Source organism: Orbicella faveolata, unplaced genomic scaffold, assembly GCF_042242905.1.
Source record: "Orbicella faveolata isolate gen_17 unplaced genomic scaffold, um_ofav_v1 contig_4, whole genome shotgun sequence".
NCBI lineage: Eukaryota > Metazoa > Cnidaria > Anthozoa > Scleractinia > Merulinidae > Orbicella > Orbicella faveolata.
In genome coordinates this window covers 1,160,372-1,176,764 of record NW_028301569.1, presented here as the reverse complement: position 1 = coordinate 1,176,764, position 16,393 = coordinate 1,160,372, and the positions used below count along the sequence as shown (strand labels likewise).

At 39.2% G+C, this 16,393-nt stretch overlaps 2 protein-coding genes and 1 pseudogene across 2 annotated transcripts; 1 reads left to right on the top strand and 2 right to left on the bottom strand.

Moving 5' to 3' along the window:
* Positions 1 to 6,450: 6,450 nt before the first annotated feature.
* LOC110053716 (uncharacterized) lies at positions 6,451 to 8,223 on the bottom strand. The gene has a single exon (XM_020759983.2). The coding sequence runs from the start codon at positions 8,163 to 8,165 to the stop codon at positions 7,110 to 7,112; it is 1,056 nt and encodes a 351-aa protein (XP_020615642.1). The 5' UTR covers positions 8,166 to 8,223; the 3' UTR covers positions 6,451 to 7,109.
* Positions 8,224 to 9,492: 1,269 nt separating this feature from the next.
* LOC110053715 (TBC1 domain family member 25-like) lies at positions 9,493 to 16,386 on the bottom strand. Its single transcript, XM_020759982.2, has 4 exons — positions 16,257 to 16,386; positions 16,006 to 16,121; positions 14,350 to 14,507; positions 9,493 to 13,637 (listed from the first exon to the last, which is right to left on the bottom strand). Exons 1-4 carry the CDS (start codon positions 16,314 to 16,316, stop codon positions 12,214 to 12,216), a joined length of 1,758 nt encoding a protein of 585 aa, XP_020615641.1. The 5' UTR covers positions 16,317 to 16,386; the 3' UTR covers positions 9,493 to 12,213.
* LOC149100860 (uncharacterized) lies at positions 11,106 to 11,905 on the top strand (annotated as a pseudogene).
* Positions 16,387 to 16,393: the final 7 nt, after the last annotated feature.

Here is a 16,393-nt window from a genome sequence, read left to right as displayed (position 1 = left end):
AAAGAATCATCTACGTAGTATAGATGGTCTCGTTAGTCGTTCTCGGCAGAGACCGAGAGAAGAAGCTACAGCCCAGTTAGTTCTCGGCAAAGACCGAGTGGAAAAGCCATAGAGTGATATTGCAATTGTGAAAGCTATTGGGGAACTTTGTTTAAGGTCAAGTGGACCGTAAGGAGACACCGAGATTTGTTGTGAGTTTGTGTCAGTGGTGACTCAAGTTTAGCAGTAGGCTTAACTTAGTTTAGTAGTAGATTGTATTGTTTAGAAATCGCTCCTTTGTAGCTAAGATTACATTACATATTGTTAAATAAATAAGTTGGGTTCGTAGAAGAGTTTTGTAGTTTCTTTCTGGCGGTCAAGCGAGACCGTAACAGGATGAAATGCAAAAGAGTCAAAGACCCCATATTAAAGCAGATCACCAATGGTACTAAAATGAAAAATGATGCAAATCAAAATATTGTAGTAATAAATATTAAATATTAAATATTATAACAAGAAAAACGTTCAAAGAATATATTAATCCATAAAAACTTTTTGACTAAAGCTTTAAGGGAATTTACACTTGTAGCCTCGTGAATGGAAAAAAAGTTTAGAATGTTTAAAAAGTAGTAAAAAACGTTTTCTGGTTAAAAAGATTAAAACATAAGCTTTGGGCTATCAGTCTATAGCCTTAAACGAATGAAAATGTTGGCGCGCAAATGGAAATATGTACGAAAAGGGGTGCGAAAAATTTATAAAACTAGAAAACAAAAGAAGTTTGAGAAAAGCTCAGAGATAAAAATGTAAATTTTGTCTAATTACAATAAAATGGAGTATTGCCTAGCCAACGGTTTTGAGTTATTGTCCGCGCCGACCGTTTTGGCAGTGTGCCAGGATTCTAGTGTTTTTCGATCACGGTAGTTGCCCTTATCGATTAAACACGCTTTATCGAAGTCAGTGGAATGATTATTTTGCCGCGCATAGTTGGAAACGTTTGAGCCCTTTGTGTAGTTCTTTTTAAAGTTACGTTGATGTTCCTTTTTTCGGGTTTGGAAGCATCTTCCGGTTTCTCTTACGTAGTTCCAAAGACAGTCTTTAAATGGGATTTTACAGACAACATTACATTGGAGATCCAAAGGTTGTCTGAACTTCTTGTTGGAGGGTTTTAACTGGTTTGCTGACCACTCAAATTTCATTGTTACGGAATAATCTCGTAAGAGGCTTAGCCAGGCCGCTGATGTAAGGTAGGCATGAGAAACACTGGTACGTGTTCGATGGTTTGACCCAATTGAAAAACATAGAAACTAATTCTCCTGGTGGAGGAACTGTCGGTGAGGGTGGCTTTCTTTTGAAAATGTTAGAAATAACAGCCGATGGGCCGCCGTTAGCTTTTAGAGCGTCCATGACGTGGTTGGTTTCAAGTGTTTTCCCTTCATTGCTGCTAGGGATGTTGGATGCCTGAAACAGAAGGGTCGAGGCCGTACTGATTTTGAGTTTTATTTTATGATGAGAAGAGAAATCCAAGTATCGGTCTGTGTGGGTTGGCTTCCGATACACAACAATGACAGCATCACCATTTCTTCTGGGAACCAAGGTGTCTAGGAAGACAATTTGACCATTGCTTTCTACTTCAATAGTGAACGAAATATTGGGATCGATGGCGGTTAAAGTATCGTGAAAGGAAGAGACAGAGTAATTCTTGATAATCATAAAGCTGTCGTCAACATATCGTTTCCAGACCCTTGGTGGCAGGGCTAACTGGGCTGCCCATAGCACAACTGTGAATCTGCTTGTATATACAGTTATTATAGACAACGTAATTATTTGAAAGGGTAAAGTCCAGTAGAGAAATGATGTCAACAGTGTTGAGGCTTGTCCTGAACCGTAATGTATTGTCATTGTTTAACTTGTTCTGGACGCCGGCATTCACAAGCTTTGTTCACGGGGATAGCTGCAGTGAAAAGCGACACAACGCCAAATGAAACCATCATCTTGTCATCTGAGATTTCCACTGATATTAGACACTTCTTTGGCGAACTGTATATCCATTAAGGTTCTGGATCGGCGATAAAATATCAGAAACGAACTTAGATGTATTATAAAGGGCGGAGCCAATGGATGAAACAATCGATCGAAGAGGGAAGCCTGGTTTATGTTGTTTAATGGAGCCGCGGATGGCGGGCGGAGAACCATCTGTAGAGCGGAGTTTGTGATAAGTCGTTTCATCAATCTTGTTTTGTCCTTTAAGACCTAGGAGCTAGCTGGCCTAGCTGTTCAATTCCTTTTCAATTTTAGCAAATGGTGACGTGTCCACTAGATGGTAAGTGTCACTGTCACCGAGTAGAGCTTCCATTTTGGTGTCATAGTCGGTTCTGTCCATAACAACAAAACAGTTCCCTTCATCAGCTTTCGTTATCACTCGTTCGTGGTCGTCTTTTAAGTTCTTTAGGGTTTTCAATTTAGCTTTGGTGATATCGTTGTGTGGTGGAAGTCGAGCTCTGTGGAGCAAAGAAGCAGTGGTGGTTCGTATGGCGTCCTTCGAGTCATCAGGAAGGCGGACAATGGCGGCTTCAACTTCGGAGACAATATCTTGGAGAGGGATAGTTCGTGGGTTCGAGCAAACTTCGGACCTTTCTCGAGGGAGAACGTTCTGCTGTAGGAAGCGGTTTTTGTATATGGCGATGGTGAGCTTCAAGTTTGTAAGTTGTTTTCTCCAGAATTCTCGCTAGTTTTAGGGCTTCCAGTCCAGCCTCTGGGCGAATACGAGTAAAAATAGAGCCGTACCCAGGATAGGAAACATTTAAAAAGTAGTAAAACATGTTTTTTACTACTTTTTAAATATGTCCTATCCTAATTACAGCTCTATTTTTACTTGCATTTATGTTATTGAGAGGGCTTCCTATAAAGTAGCGTTTTAGCTTAGCGGAGCGGTTACGTTAAATAAAGAACTACTTACTACTATTAGTGCGAAAAGCGAAAACGCTCATATTACTTGCGCGTATGCGCAAATGATGGCTGTGGTGTTTTTTCAAAACCTATCAGCGTTTTAGAGCGTTTGAGTGTGGACGGGAAAAACACTACAAAAACGGTAGTTCACTTGTAAATCTTTTCACGCCGTCTGAGTACAAAAACGCATCATTAAAAACGCATCTTCCATGCATTTTGTTAGTATTGGAGTAGAACGGGAAAAGGCCAGTTGAGGAAAAAAACAAAGGCGAGATGTTTACAGAGAGGGTGTAAAAGAACGTGGTGATCATTTTTGTGGCTATCTTGCTCGAAGAGGCGTAGGCACCAATGTCGTCGTCCTTGAAAGTAATGTGCGTAACCCTAATCTTCGGATAGTTTTCGTGGCCAATCAGACTGCGTTCATACACGCGTAATCTTCGGATAGTGTTTGGTGGCCAATCAGAGCATCGACGGTCCCAGTAAGTCGATGCCTTAGCGGCTTATTGCGGTAGTGCTTCAGCAAACCGCAGCCCCCAAAACCATCCCCATAGTGCACTGACTCTGCACTAAAAATCACTCTTTTCGCGAAAAAAAAAACCCAATTTTTTAAGATGGAATAACTAGCTTCTAAAGCTACGAGAAGCAATTACAGTGAAATCCTGATTTCTGGACTGACTTCCGAGGGATAAAAAAAAATGGTTTGTGAAATCTAGTCGGTTCACAGCCATTTTCATTTCCCAACCAAATTCGTCCCTTGAGACTTTAGACCAGTACCAAGAACGTGAGATCTTCTCAGTCGTTAAGTCGTTATACCGTATTTGGCCATATTCTCGACTCCCAGCTAGGTCCCCCGTTTCTTTTACTTGGTAAGAGTAGAACTGGGGACGATAATCCCTTTGCCCACATTCTTTGTACTGAGCAAACGAAAATAGAACTCTGGGAGAGAGATCGCGCGAGAACTTCAATGAAAGATGGAGACCGTAAAGCGGGCGAAAAAAATAAATAATACGACTATAGCTCCTTATTTGGAAAAAAACGAGGTTTTTAGTCCCGTCTCCTATGTCATCAAGTTATCGTTATCATAAATTGTCTCACTATGTGTCGGATAACCGGTGTACAGCCGCCCCCTCCCTTCAAAAAAATCGGGGACGGGAGAGACGTTTGTTATGAAGAACAAGAAGATCTGTTAGATCTTATAACCGCGCTTTGAAAAATTAACTGTTTGCTTACCACTACAGTCGCAACGCAGTGCACATTTCAAAGCAGTCCTTGATGATTCTTTTGTTACTGTAGACATCACATCACTTGTTCAACACGAACTGTATTATTGCACCATCAGTCGTAGCCGTTGTGAAATCTCCGATGACGTAATGGTCTTAATCTGGAACTTTCTTCGGGTTATGTATGGGCATGCGCGATATGAACGATATGAACGATTCGATAACAACACTATTAACAATTACGTTCTTTCTTAAAAGTCATGATTAAATTTCTTTGGTGTTTTCCACGAGTAAATGGCTAGAAACGTAGTCACACGAGTCACATAATTTAAGACTTCCGTTATTCAAGGCTATTTTTAGTGCAGAGTGCACTATTGGGATGGTTATGGGAGCTGCTTGCCGCTAAGGAACTAAGGCGCTATGGCGCTATGGCCCTATGGCCCTATGGCGATAAGGTGTAAACTTTAATGTTTGTTTAATTAATTAATTTCAATTAATTAATTAGTCTAGAGGCAAGGAAGTAGTGGGGGAAGGGTGGGAAAGGTACATGTGTACTCTACGTAAAACACATTCCATCGCCGTCACTTAGCTTTGAAGATCGCAAAGCTATATATTTGTTTCAGGTAACCCCTTGCTCTCCTTGTGGTACCAGTCTCCTTAGAATGAAACGAAAATCAACGTAAAACACCAGTAGTAATTAATTTGTGCGTGATTTTTGGACCTTGAATGAAAATACAACCTTGAAACATACACACTGCAAAGGGGAAAAGCCGTAGCAGACTACCAAGGTAGACACAAACCGGAAGTGAACCGAGCAGGGGTGAGTACTTATGGGACTACTGTACCAGAGCTATCATTTGCGCTCTGCACTATCTGAGATTGTCTCACTAGTTAGTACTGTGGTTATTTCCCTACCAATGACGTAATCCTTGCATGTTTTGACAAGTTCTTTGCTTGGCTTGCAAATATCTAATTTTCCTTCTGATCACCGAACTCGCTGCGATGACACAGCCAAAGAATTTACTTCATTGGCCTAAAACCACAAGAAATACTCGAAAAATTGCAAATAAATTAATGACCGTCGCTTCTGCCGAAATAAACTTGCAAAGTAAACACGATTTTATTTGTCACGTAGCGAAAGTGAAAGCTGCAACGTCAGCGCATTCCATGGCTGTCGTAATCCCTTTTTTTTTAGCGTATTTATCATTTCCCTTCGAATCCAACGCTTCGATGAAACCAAAACAAAATATATTTTACCCAAAGTAAAGAAAATACTATCCGTAACATTGTCCTTGTATTAATGTTTCAACAGCTTTTGGAGAGTAAACATCACAAGTTACGTCATTCAAAATTTGGCCGAGTGGAAGTTTGGGTCTGGTCACTGAGAAAACTTAAAAAAAAAAATAATAATAATAAAAAAAATAAACCACGGGTAAACCATGAACCGCGCTCGGCCCATGGCCGCGCGGTTAATGATCAGCGCAGTTATACACACAACTTATGCAGTTGTGAAATTAAAGCCTGAAAAAAATTCAGGCCTGAACGGGATTCGAAACCATGACCTCTGCGATACCGGTGCAGTGCTCTTCCAACTGAGTTATCAAGCCAACTGGGAGGTGGTCACATTGTGAGTTCGTAATATACCCGTAGATGGTGACCATCTAAATAAAAGCTAAAAACTTGTCTTAAGTTTTTAGCTCTTATTACTTGTGTATTTTAGACATTTGGTGTATATTTTAGACTTTTATTTTTCAGAGGACCCTCCTGAAAACCACTGGACGCCTCCTCTTAAAATAATAATTTGTTATTGTAATTATTATGATTATTATTATGATTATTATCGTGATTATTATTATGATTATTATGAACATGATTATGATTACGATTACGATTACGATTATGATTATTATTATTATTGACATTTGGAATTGGAAATAAAAGTTCCCGGATTTTGCGGAAGAGCGCCATGGAAAATTTATAGTGTGATTGTTTTACTGTAGCTTTCTGGGTGAAATTTTGTCCATTGGAACTTCGGCCTCCTCAACTATCACCTTTTTACTTCAGGCGCGAGCCTAACTAAAAGCGGTTTCTTAAATTTTAAAAGTTACAGTTAACAAAGCTAAATTCTTCCCACGAGAGACGAAAATTGGTTTGAGTTCGAGGAGGGGAATTTCGAGTTCTCGAGGGTTCTAAAGAGACTTCTGGTTCGCGTTCAGTTACCTACGAGGTACGGGGGAAATTCGAGGATTCAAGGAATAGGGTTTCCACTCTGTCGCTTCGCTTCAAGATAACACGTACTAAAAGCTTCGAATTTCTAGACTTTATGCAGAATTCAAAGATTTCAGCTTGCAAGTTACAAAATGCACCTGCTTTCATATATTTGGTTATTTGACAGTCAGGTATTTGTTGTTTTAAGTACATTTGCCGTCCTTTTGCATATGAACATGTGAAACCGATTACTAAAAGTCTTGGATTTAAAATGGGTGGAAGCCATCACTCTCCTTTCCAAGAGATGTCCGCTCAACTCGCTCCTCACCAAAGAAGCATGGAGGTGAATGAGTTTAGGGTGCTAAATTGAGTCGATACAGTAATCCCACCACTATTGTAGGTACAGCAGGTTCCCGCGTTAGTTATTTTGGTATTGTTAGTCCTGTCGGCAAATTGTTCGTAAAATGTCCCAACTGTAGTATCTTCAAACTTTGTTGTATAGTGGATTTTATCTTGTCAATTCATCACTGTAAACTTCCTGAGTAAATGCGTTCACCGGCACAAGCTTTTTATTTGATCGTTTCGAGAACGCGTTAACATTATCCTGAAACAAAAGAAAATTATCTAGATCATGGTCATTCTAAATGTATATCAGACCGCACGGGTAACTTGGACACAATACCGACTGTTTATAACATTTGAAACCTCGCATAATCGCGTCAAGCTAATACAACTTTGGTTGATGTCAAAGGAGGATTACAAAATCAAGATTCGATGTGTTATGGCGAGATCAGCGGCTTTCTTAACGCTGCTTTCTGACGCAAGTTGAGCTCTCTCAGAGAATGGGATAAGAACATTATATGGCTTGAAACTGGACATTTTTCCGACAGCTTCCCGACCAGCTTCAATGTGTTGAAGAACCTCTTGGTTCCACACCAATGCTTGACCTGCAATGATTGAACTGGCCTCATTTTCATGTGTTGCACCGGCAAATAACACACCCACCAGAATCCACTGCTCGCCGCCTACAAGCTGGATCACAGGGCAACCTGATGCGCCGCTCTCAACAGAAAAAGCGAAGTTGATTACTTTGTATTGTGTATACTTGTAGACCTCGTACATTGCGATATCGAACTCAAATTTCTTATAGTTATTCTGCGCGCCTCCAAAATGAATAAGGGTTAGTGGATCCGTGCGTCTCAAGCTAAACTGCACATCACCAGAGGGAGTAAATGTGTTCTTCACCAGCGAGCTGAAGTCAAAGAAATTGAATTGCTCGAGAAGTTGCTGTTCGTCTATTTCCCATTCCTCTAAATCATCTCTTTTTCTCCCGTAAGTGAATTGAATGCCAAGTTTGACCAAGGCAATGTCCCGGTTATGATAATCTGGCCTTCTACCTGCGGGAAGTAGGCGATGAACTATCGCTCTCCGAGGTCTTGCTTCAAAAGAAATTTCCATTTCTGGCGGAAAGAAAACGAATCTTGCCATGTTAACTTTATCACGATTTCGAAGAACATGAGCTGCAGTGAGAATCCATCCATCACCGAAATAAAAACCGGTTCCATCATAACTAAGGCCATTCTCTTGAACAACTTCGATTCGACATACACCCGAACCAAACTGCTTAACTGTTGAGAGCGTTTCCTTTAGGTTAGAGGCCTTAGCGAGAGAGCCTCGATAGCTGTCATCCACTGGAATGGTTGAAATGATCTTTCTTTTCACCCGCTCTTCTCCTTCAACAAGTCTCTGAACTTCTTCTTCATATAAAAACCTGCGACCTCGCGAATAGCGCCTGTATAAACCACAAGACATGGCGAGAGCAAGCTCATTACTATACTAAACACTTTGACAGCTCGAAATAACAGAAAAAAAGAATGAAAAGACTCAAGCAGCTGGCAAACCTGTTGTCTTGACGACGTCAATTTTTCGACAGCGTTTTCATTTGCGGGGTTTTTATTAACAAATTATTATTCAATGCTTGTTCTACGATATTTCCAAAAGCTTTTCATTTTGAATTTGACACTCAGCAATCGCTCAACACAGAACAAAGAATTCTTTTTGAATCGATGGAAGAGCAGAAAAGGCCAGAAAACGCTTTGAAACTTATCAACTGAGAGCACTGAGCAAAGCTATTGTCTCGGTGGAGACAAAGGTAGCTTTTCATATGCAAAAACGATGGGTTTTGGACGCTGTAAGCTGTAAGCGATTCCTATGTAAATTGTGTCTTGTTTCTGACAGATTGCCACAACAGTTAGCTTTAGTCACGTGCTCTTATGTTTGTTTTTAAGGTTTATTCTCGCATTCAAAAAGGGCTGCCAAACTTCGTAGAACCCTGCAAACTTTTGTTTTTCGACATACAGCGATAAAGTGAGCTGTTTCCGCCGCGGTACTCCATAACTAAGATGCAAGTCTCTTGGCTAATTAATTGGCGAATCGTTTTAGCAGTCAGTGGACTAAACTGACATGACACGTCAAATGTTATGGAGTTGGCATTCCTGTTTAGTACGCCTGGTAACCTTGGATACCAGTCAAGAAATACGTCTATTCCCTACGCAGTTTTCAAGGTGTTCGTAGTGGTACAGAAGGTAGAGCAGCTCTTCCCTTCCATTATTTGATACCCTAGATTTGTGTTAGAAACAGAAAGTAAAAAAACTCCTTTGCGACCCGGTAATAGTATCACAAGACCACATAACTCTATCCACGTAAGGCGAAATGCTGCAAACCGATACCAATAAAAATGGCTTTGAAGGAGGCTACATATTTATCTGCTGATCCCTGGGATACCGTGAGCGAAGCGAGACGACGAGCGCGAAAAAAATAATTCGGCGAGCGAAGTGAACTGCTCGCAATTTTTTTTTTCCCGCTCGTCGGCTCGCCAATTTTTTTTCCGCCCCCCTCCGGGAGCGTGTTTGCCGGCTACTATCACTCAGGCTAGCGCGCGAGAGTGAGTGGCCGATGCGGGCCGAGTGAAAAATTTTAGCCTGCGAACAGGCTCCCGGTGGGGACGGAAAAAAACAATTGGCGAGCCGACGAACTCGAAAAAAAAATTTTGCGAGGCGTTCAATGCCAAAACAAAACGTTTGTGCAGACTATGAACAAAAACAATTGTGATAATTATCAATAACGCAATGACATCAGCTAATCTGACATTTGAAGATTTTATTTTCTTTCAGTTTCAACCTCATGAAAAGTATGCTCAGTACTATTTACATCAAAATAGCTTGTTTTCCTTGCTAACTACATAAATAGCCACCCAATGAAACACGATAGCCAATAATTATTGAAAAATATCCTATGAACAATATATTTATAAATCTGGAATTTAACTAGCCCTTTACTAAAGGGTTCCTTGACGTACAAATTTTACTGACTAAATTTTCTACACTTCCACTTTAGTTAAAACTCTTGAAAGAATCTAGTCTCGTATGTTGAATAATAATAATAATAATGATGATGATGATGATGATAATGATGATGATGTTGTGTCCCATGCTCAAACCGTAAGCAACACAGTAGCTTCTGAAAGAAGACGTGAGCCACACAGTTCGTGTGCTATTTACTATCTCGTTCACTGTCACATCTTTTTACATAATTTATAGATATAAATTATTTTCTTTTAACAGTTTTGGCTATGTCGAATAGTTCTCCAAAAAATTGAAATAATTATTTTAAGCCACTTGAATTACTTACCACTTTAAACCACTAACCATTTGAATAAATTAATAATGTTATACAGAAACATAGGGTGCAACCAAAAATTCTGAAAACTTCAAAACAGGGAACCCAAATGGTACCAAAATTTCCTGGAAAACTTTCCAGAAAATCCGAAAAAATTGTTGAATATCCAAAAAGCGAACCGTTAAACTGAAAATTCTGGAAGTTTCGGGGGAAGGGGGGTGGGGAGGGGTGGAGGGGTGAAGACAAATGGAACAGTAATTCCAGTAAGAACTTTCGAAAATCTCGGTATACCTTGCAAGGTTGTCCTCTTTTCTGGAAATTCCGGAAAATGGTGTTCCATTGGTCACTCGAAATTTCCAGAAATTCAAACTGGAACTTTCATGGAATGGAAAGCGCCCCAATTGATGATATTCTGCCTGTGTCTTAACGGAAACATACCACCTTATAATTTGTTTTGAATGGAATGTTTCTCCTACCCACTAAATTTGGTGTAAAATAAAATTTATAAGTTGATAGTCATCCAGAAAGTAGCAACCATCCAAAAGTTAAGCCAGTTAATCTTGAATCCAATTCAACTTTTTGGAAAAAAACAGACACTTAGGGTGATAATCAATTATTCTGTCATCCCTCACAGGAGGTAATAAGTACCTGCTTTTTCCGAGTCAAAGCCTGGGTGAAACTTTTACTAGGTTTTTTGAAGGCAACTCAACCAAAACTTTCCAATATTTCTCTAAATCAGTTCTAGGATCTGTTTTTATGAACATAATATCATCGGCAGTAATTTTGTCTTCTAAAATTGGAGAATTAATATTTTCAGTTGGTTATATTTGAAACTTAAAGTTAAATGTTTTCCTCGGTAGTTCATGCTGCATTAGATAACAAATTCAACTAAGTATGTTGATCATAGCTAATCTTGGCAAATGGTTGGAACCCAGGAGTATCAGTAGTTTGTATCGTGTGATCGTCCGGGTGAGGGTAGTTCTGAAAAGAATTGTTGTTGGTGACTGATGTTTTGACAACCTGAGTGGAAGTCATCTTCAGAGTCAAGTGAATAAAAGAAAATGTTAACTTCCTTTTCTAGACTGGCTGGTACGCCACGACAACAATTAACTACAAATGACAGTGTACAGATTACTTGACGAGTCATCCTACAACCTGACTTCACATGAAGCCCTGACCATCAAACCTTTGACGAGATAAGTGCAACAAGTTTGTGACACACCGGACAGCTTACATGACAAAAACAGATACCTTGAACATGTTTTTCACAAGAACAATTACAGCACCGACTTTATTTGATGAAACATTCACCGACCTACTGAAGCTGATGCAATAAACAGAAACCCAACACCTGTTACCACATTGACTATATCTTACATTAATCTGGGCACTTCTGAGACCATCTCACGGAACTTAAGCCCTACAACATCCAACTACAACTACAACCTACAACTACATTGCAACACTTACTGACCAATGTTAAAGACAGGGATGAACCCAAAAACAGACAGGGAGCAGTTTACAAGATCAAACAAATGCTCCTACTGCCAGGCTTCGTACATTGGTGAGACTGGCAGAAACCTTAACATGAGACTGACTGGACACAAATGAGAAACGAGAAATGTTGATGCTAACAATCACATTGCTGTACATCATCAACTGACAAACCACAACATGGACTGGGACTCTGCTCAATGCTTAACCTATAGTACAAACTATTTTCACTAGAATGACTGACTCTGGAAGGTTGGTACACTAATTTAGAACAAACACCTCTTAACAGATGTCAACAACTACCAGCACCCTACAAACGACTTATTTACGATGTACATGTAAATGAAACCAACAAATGGACTTCTAACAGAACGACTTAATTTGACTAACAATAGATAGACCTCAACAGACCGATTTGACTGACAACAGATGGATTGAAACCGACTACTGACTGCTGACAAACTTTACACGAGTCTTACAGCCAAAACCATTATGGCTAAACTGACCAATCACTTTCAATGGACCAGACTTACAACACCATTGACTGACAAACACTATTCACTTGACTCTTAAGATGACTTCCGCTCAGGTTGTCGAAAAATCAGTCATGAACAACAGTTCTTTTTAGAACTACCCTCACTAACCATCATGCTATACGAACTATAGCTAATCTTGATAGTATAGCTAATCAACATTCAACAAAATGGTTTGTTTGGAGTGGGATATCAATATGATGTTCCTGGCTGCACCATGGTGCTTTAGATTCTTCACTGATGGGTGTCTCCTCATCCTTTGCAACTCCACATGAACTTAGGTAGTCAGCATATAAGGCCCTTGCTTTAGTCAATGTTTTAGCTAGGTCATGCTTTCGAACCAATTTGTCAAAGTACATAGCAAGTGTATTGTAATCCATTTCTTTCTGCATGCAGTAGTCCTTGTGAAGTGACAGTATGGCCAAACACATGAAAAGAACAAATGGATTACCACCACCTAACTGATAAGGTCCTGGGAGCTGGAGCAGTCTGGTTTCTTGATCAACCGCTTTCATTGTTAATGGACAGAATCCACTGTTCTCCAAATCACTATCTGAGTCATCATCAACCACATCCAAATTGTAATCAAAACCAATGTAACCATTCTGCATAAGAGTGGTGTCAGCAGAGTTACCCGTTGGTATTCCACCAGTGACATCGAGCTTTGATGTCTGAGTGCCTGATTCTGGTGATGATGTGAGAGAACTCCAAATTACGTCCATTAATTGGACAGCATCATTAAATGGAAACTCCCTCTTCAAGTCGAGAAGAAGCCAGCGATAGCAGAAGAACATGTCATCTGCTCCGATATTCATGAGATACTTGAAAAACTCTGGTTCCATGTGATGAACCAGCTGGGAAAGATGATCAAATTTCAGTGTCATGGCTTTACCATCTAAAAGGAAGTGTCCTTTTATCCTGTCCATCAAAGCACAGAAACATGTATAAGCAACTGCTTCTTCATCTAAAATGACTAGAACAGGTGCAGCCAGATCACTCATCCCCTGTGCATAAGATACATCAGGATTTTCTAAGGCATAGGTTGTCAAGATGTTAAATAAAGCATCCATGTGCTGATGATCATCAGGGACAGCAAAGTAGGGATGTGTTCGATCTGTTCTCAAAACATCCTTCATTATTAAATGTGTGATGGATTCTATTTCTTGAGGATGTTTAGCCTTCCATTTTGACTTGAGATGACAGTAAACCTGTGATTTCATTTTCAAGTGTCTTTCTCTCTCATCCTTAGTCAAATCAGGGGGAAATACATTGAGGAGATGAGGCCACACTTCTTTACGTAAGCTAGGTTCAAGACCACCTCCTTGAAAGACTCTAGCCCACAGCTCATCAATGGCAAGTATGCGACCTTCACAGTCCAAATGACAGTGCCATTCCACCTCCTTTAAAGGCCCCCGTCTGGTTGATTCACTGAAAGCTCTGGTGATCTTGTTGAATGTTCGTTCCATTTGATGTTTTAATGATATATGAAATGGAACAGTGGAGGACACACCAGTGGATTGAACATTGTTGGTCAGAGGTGCTTCTGTAGCCTCCAGAAAAGTCCAGTCATTATGATTATCTTTTGGAAAATAAAACATACACATCTTTAAAAAAGTAACCTGTTAGCAGTGAATAAGTGGATATTTTGTTACTGTCATTCTGATTTAGAAAAAATATTAAAATCTCTCTGCCAAAAATTATTTAGGAGTGCTACAAATTAAATGAATTTACAGGCTTATCATGGAGAACTTCAAACTGAGAAACATTTTTTCTGTCTTTGAAACTACTGACTTGGCTTTTCCATCCTTTTCCATAACACAAGGTAGAGTGCGCACAAGAATTGCAAAACACAAATGTGACCCTGATACAGTGTTCACTTTATTTGCTCTATGCCATCACTATCTGTACTTGTATTATTCATACATGGAACAGTGTGTTATAAGTTTTGGTCTGTTGTTAGAAAGTTATACCAGAAAAGGTCAAGATGCAGAGAACTAAACCCTGCATTTTTTGGGAACATACCTATTTCTAAGGAACCATTGCTTAGAATCAGGCTTTTTGCCAGGATTGAAAAGTGGGCATCCAAAATGTGCTATAGGGTCTGCTCATATAAACAATTCATAAACAAATAATTATGTGAAAAATAAAACAATTTTATTTAAAAAGTGGGTATACCCAAGATGCTTAGACACCCATGGATGCCCAGGCTAGAGGTCTTCTTAGAATTTCATGAAATGTGGCAAGTAAATTATTCAGAAAAAAAAGTGTTCAGCCACTTCAATAATAATTACCTGAGCAAATAACAGGTTCTATTTTAAGGCTCAGATATGGTAAAGAGGAACTCATGAAGGCAGCATCAAGATCAAAGTCTGATGTGAGAGAAATGAACACATTGGGTCTCTTTCCATTTTCTGTCGACTGTGGGAGTTGATATGATATTTCAAAGTCACTAAATAAATACAAAAAAATGAAACAGGTTAGAAACACAGTAACCAAAAAATATCATTAGTGCCACAAGCAGTCATAGTTGGGCTTGTGGCCATCAATATAGACATTCTGTAAATGTAAAATTCTAAATGTTCTATAAAAGTACAAAGGGTATCCAAGAATAATAAGACTTTTTTATATGATTTAATTAAATATCTACTTCAGTTAGATATTTAACATAATATATATTTTTTAACATAATGTTTTGACTTTATGCCTGTTAATTTGTACTATGTATGTTCTCCTTGGAGATAGACTGGGATGAAAGAGAGCACAACTACTCTAGACTGTAACATTGATTATTATAGAACTATCATTAGTTCTCTCTGTTTAGCTCTCGTGGGTTGTTTTTCTGAAGCAACATGGGTGAAGTTCAGTGGAATCCTGATTTCTTGAACCATCAATTTCTTAAACCTGCCAATAACTCAAGCCAAAAGTTATTTTCCATAGATTGGTTTCCTTCAGATAATATTTTGACCCCAATTTCGTAGGTCATCCCAATAGATAGATACATGTAAAGACAACTTGATAGTGGTTAAAGTGGTAATAGGACCGCATAGATTCCAATTCATTTTATAATCATGTAACCATGTCATGAATCAAACACACAAAATGAGCAATAATTAGAAAACTGACCACCCCCTTGACCATGTGAGAATTTAACAATGTTGCACATTGAGTAATCCCTATTTTTTGATTGATGGCTCAATATTTCTCCATGTTTTATTTATTTTTTTTTCAATTTCAACATCGACAAATATGTCAAGTATTTCGTGAAGCAAAAAAGTCTATGTTTTAGAAGACTTAAACATGAATGTCCCTAAGGCACTAAAACATTCTGACTCTCCTACCCCAGGCATTTTGGATCATGTGTACTAAGGGCATCCACAGTTGAGTGTCGATCGATACCCTTGACTGATACTCGATCAACACTTGATCGACACTTGATTGATACTCAAACAACACTCCATCAACACCTTGGTTGACACTCGATCAACACTCGATCGATATCTTGGTCGACACTCATTTGGGAGTTGACGAATTTTCAATCAATGCATATGAGTCGGTTTATCAATAGAGTATTGATTGATAAATTGATCAGTGGTATTGATCAAGATTATCAATCCCCACTTGACCACAGGTTCCTTTAGTGCACACGATCTGGCATTTTTCTGTGTGTTCCAGGTCACCATACACATGATTACTTCACAACTATGTAATATCATTACACAACAAATATGATGACTAACAAGTGAAAATTTTGTGAAACATTTCACCTAAGCATACACAGGACACCCACAAGATCATAGGATCCTACCAGATTAGCAAGTGCTCCCCTTCGTCAAAATGCATTTTAAGTTTATAAATTAAAGATAAAGTAGTATATATAGCTTAAAATCAATTACTATGCCGTACCATGTTTACAATACTAGTTCTATAGAAGGCCGGCTGTGGCTTACCCTTGTAACTGGAAGGCTCGCTTCAATAAATGATGTAAATTGCTAAATGACGTGATATGTGGATCAACGGAAAAACACCTTTTCATGCCTTCATCTACACATGTGCCATCGCATAACTGAAAGAAATTTATAAGCTTCAAGCAAAGGGAAACAATGACCATGAATTAATGATTACCTAGGGTTGAAAAGCAAAAGACCATCCGACTCTTTTTGGGCTATGTGTACGACCTTGTTAATCTGTTTCAACTTACCAGTGCTTTGACGCGAATGGCTTCGCGATCTTGTAGAATGTTTGTGGATATAGAGGACATTTACTTTCAGTTTCTACGGAAAGAGATCGGATTGACTTTTGTACGTCTTACGTCTTTGACGGGCTTGTGAAATGACG

Coding starts and splice junctions, on each gene's coding strand:
- LOC110053715 (XM_020759982.2), bottom strand. CDS start 16,316: ATGTCCTCTATATCCACAAACATTCTACAAGATCGCGAAGCCATTCGC. Junction 16,122..16,256: donor CCATTCGCGTCAAAGCACTG/GTAAGTTGAAAC, acceptor AATTTCTTTCAG/TTATGCGATGGCACATGTGT. Junction 14,508..16,005: donor CGAGCCTTCCAGTTACAAGG/GTAAGCCACAGC, acceptor GTATTTATTTAG/TGACTTTGAAATATCATATC.
- LOC110053716 (XM_020759983.2), bottom strand. CDS start 8,165: ATGTCTTGTGGTTTATACAGGCGCTATTCGCGAGGTCGCAGGTTTTTA.